At 33.3% G+C, this 3,030-nt stretch overlaps 1 protein-coding gene across 1 annotated transcript; it reads left to right on the forward strand.

Annotated features, from left to right (window-relative positions):
- Nucleotides 1-722: 722 nt before the first annotated feature.
- On the forward strand, nucleotides 723-2,815 carry LOC123221938 (probable xyloglucan galactosyltransferase GT14). The gene has a single exon (XM_044644928.1). The coding sequence runs from the start codon at nucleotides 973-975 to the stop codon at nucleotides 2,500-2,502; it is 1,530 nt and encodes a 509-aa protein (XP_044500863.1). The 5' UTR covers nucleotides 723-972; the 3' UTR covers nucleotides 2,503-2,815.
- Nucleotides 2,816-3,030: the final 215 nt, after the last annotated feature.

Raw genomic sequence — 3,030 nt, forward strand, 5'->3', positions numbered from 1 at the left:
AAATAGAAAAATTACCTTAAAGATAGATTACTTAGAAGATTACTGGATATAAATAATTACTATGTTTGATAAAATTTGGTAGGTATAAATAATTATTGTGTTTGGTTAAAGGTAATAAAAGATTACTAGTAAATTATTTTACTTAAATGTCTTTGAATATAATTGTTTTTTAATATTTTTTATATTATTTATCATATTAATTAAAAATAAATTTATTTTTGTCTCAAAAACTTAATAAATAATAATATAATTATAATAAAATCAAGGGTACCTTAGTAATCTTTAAATACCTAATGTTAATGTGGTAATCAGATTACTACTTATATTACCTGTCACGTCAGCATTGATAATAGAAGATTACTGTAATATTTTATTACTAATAAACTAAATAAGAGAATAAAAAATAGATTACTAAGATAATCTTCAAAAATTGGAACTAAATGACTCCTAAAGGACAAAATGTGAGTTTTTAAAATTTAGAATAAAAGAAATTATTATCTTTTAAAATAAAAAAAAAAGATAAATTTTTAGTTTTTTATATTTTTTTAAATAATAGTTTTATTTTTAATCTTAATAAAAAATAAATTTTTAAAATTTAAAAAATAAAAGTTTGGGTATATACATACTTTGGGTGGAAAAAACTCTGTAGGCGGTAAACCAAAACTTACGGGAGAAACTGTGTTTTAACAAACTATTTTTTCCCATTGGGTGTCCCACCTTGTTCACCTTTGTCATAAATGCCCTACCAAGTAACGGAGGTTTGCTGCCTTTATCAAATTTCTGACACAGATCCAGAGAAAATTCCATTTATCTAATCTGATGTCTATGGAGCTCTCTTCTCTCAATTTTTGTCCATGCCTTTGAACAAATTCACCTTTTTGTAAGCACCGATTTCAGGAGTTTGAAGCAAGACAAAAGGCTCAGGTCAACACCACTTTCACTGATTCCTCTTCCTGTTCTCTCTTCTTCTTTATGGAGAAACCCATGACTGGAAGGCTGTGTAATCAGCAACTGGGGTTTGTGATCCTTCTCTCCTTTGTCTTATGTTTAGTTTTACTTTGCTTTGATTATTCAGCTTTAACTGGTAGCAATAATGGCGACACTTCCATGGTCAACAATTATGCAAATCTCATTAGCACTCAAACTTCACATTACAGTGATCCTATTTTTCCTCTGCCCCACAGCCCACTTGAATTTGTCTTCAATAAAACTGATTCAGATTCTTGTTTGGGTCGCTATATTTATATTCATGATGTTCCCAGCCGCTTCAATGAAGCCTTACTCCAGAATTGCCATTTACTTACACCGGGTGCCGAGAAAAATATGTGTCCTTACTTGAGTAACCTCGGTCTTGGCCCACGAATTGGGGATCATGAAATGGTTTTGTCTAATGATAGTTGGTACTTGACTAACCAGTTCTTGTTAGAAGTTATTTTTCACAATAAGATGAAGAATTATAAGTGTTTAACGAATGATTCATCACTTGCATCAGCTATTTATGTGCCCTTTTATGCCGGACTTGATATCAGTAGATATCTGTTCGCCGGTGCAAGCATATCAGTGAGGGACTCTTCTGCAATTGGTTTACTAAAGTGGCTAAGAGAAAGAGCAGAGTGGAAAAAATTGTGGGGTAGAGATCATTTCTTTGTTGTGGGAAGGATCTCTTGGGATTTCAGGAGACAAACTGATAATGTATCTGATTGGGGTAGCAAGCTTAGGTTCTTGCCTGAATCTAATAACATGACAATGTTGTCAGTAGAAGCGAGTTCTTGGAACAATGATTTCGCAATACCATATCCAACATGCTTCCATCCTTATTCAGAAGATGAAATTACTCAATGGCAAGACAGAATGCGAAGGCAGGAAAGGCGGTACTTGTTCTCTTTTGCTGGAGGTCCAAGGCCTGATCTTCAAGGTTCCATTCGGGGTAAGATTATAGATCAATGTCTTGCTTCAGGAAGTTTATGTAAGTTGATAGATTGTAATTATGGTGCAACAAATTGCAACAACCCAGTTAGTGTGATGAAGGTGTTTCAAAACTCAGTGTTCTGTTTGCAGCCTCAAGGGGATTCTTACACCAGGAGATCCATTTTTGATGCAATTTTGGCTGGTTGCATTCCAGTATTTTTCCATCCGGGTACTGCATATGCACAATATTTATGGCACTTACCAAAAAATTATACTACATATTCTTTGTATTTGCCAGTGAGAAATGTTAAAGATTGGAAATTGGTGATTAATGAGACCTTGCTTGGAGTTCCTAAGGAAAGAGTGTTAGCATTAAGAGAAGAGATTATAAAGCTGATTCCAAGAGTACTTTATGCTGATCCGAAGTCGAAGTTAGAGACTTTGGAAGATGCATTTGATTTAGCTTTGAGGGGAATTTTTCAGAGGATAGAGGGAGTTAGGAGGTTAATTAGAGAAGGAAGGGATCCTGTTATTGGTTTTGCAGATAGAGATGATTTCAAGTACACATTTTCTGTGTATGGGGAAGAAAGCTGAATGGTAAAATTCAAATACATTGCTTTTGAACTTGGGATCTTGTCAGTCATACGTTCTTTGCTTCAGCTGAAAGAATACTTATGGCATATATGCGATTAGGAATTGTGGAAACTATACAGTTATTATTTAAGGGGGTTGTTCGTGTAATCTTCAGCAGAATCAGCAATATTTTTCAATGATGGTGCTTATATTATACAACCGAATATTTGAAACAGTATAGATATGAATGCCTTCAGAGTGTTGCAGTTTATGTTTGGTGTATGTTTATTTTGTGGGCTTCTGATAGCAATTATATTATATAATCATTTCGATATGATAAAGCTTCTGGGCTTCTTTTTTCACCAAAACTATTTGTGGTCCCTTGATAATGGGTTAAACTTTTGTTAAGGGAATTATTGTGTTGTTTAATTTAGACCCAAAAAAAAAAAAAAAAATAATAATAATAAAAGGAAACTAAATATTCTGATTTTGCCGACACTTGAAAGCTAGGGCCCATCGCTTTGTGGCTTCATGTGACATTTGATGATG

The sequence above is a fragment of the Mangifera indica genome, chromosome 7, assembly GCF_011075055.1.
Source record: "Mangifera indica cultivar Alphonso chromosome 7, CATAS_Mindica_2.1, whole genome shotgun sequence".
Lineage (NCBI taxonomy): Eukaryota > Viridiplantae > Streptophyta > Magnoliopsida > Sapindales > Anacardiaceae > Mangifera > Mangifera indica.

What these genes read in the sequence shown, in the direction of transcription:
- LOC123221938 (XM_044644928.1), top strand. Translation starts at nt 973, where the DNA reads ATGGAGAAACCCATGACTGGAAGGCTGTGTAATCAGCAACTGGGGTTT.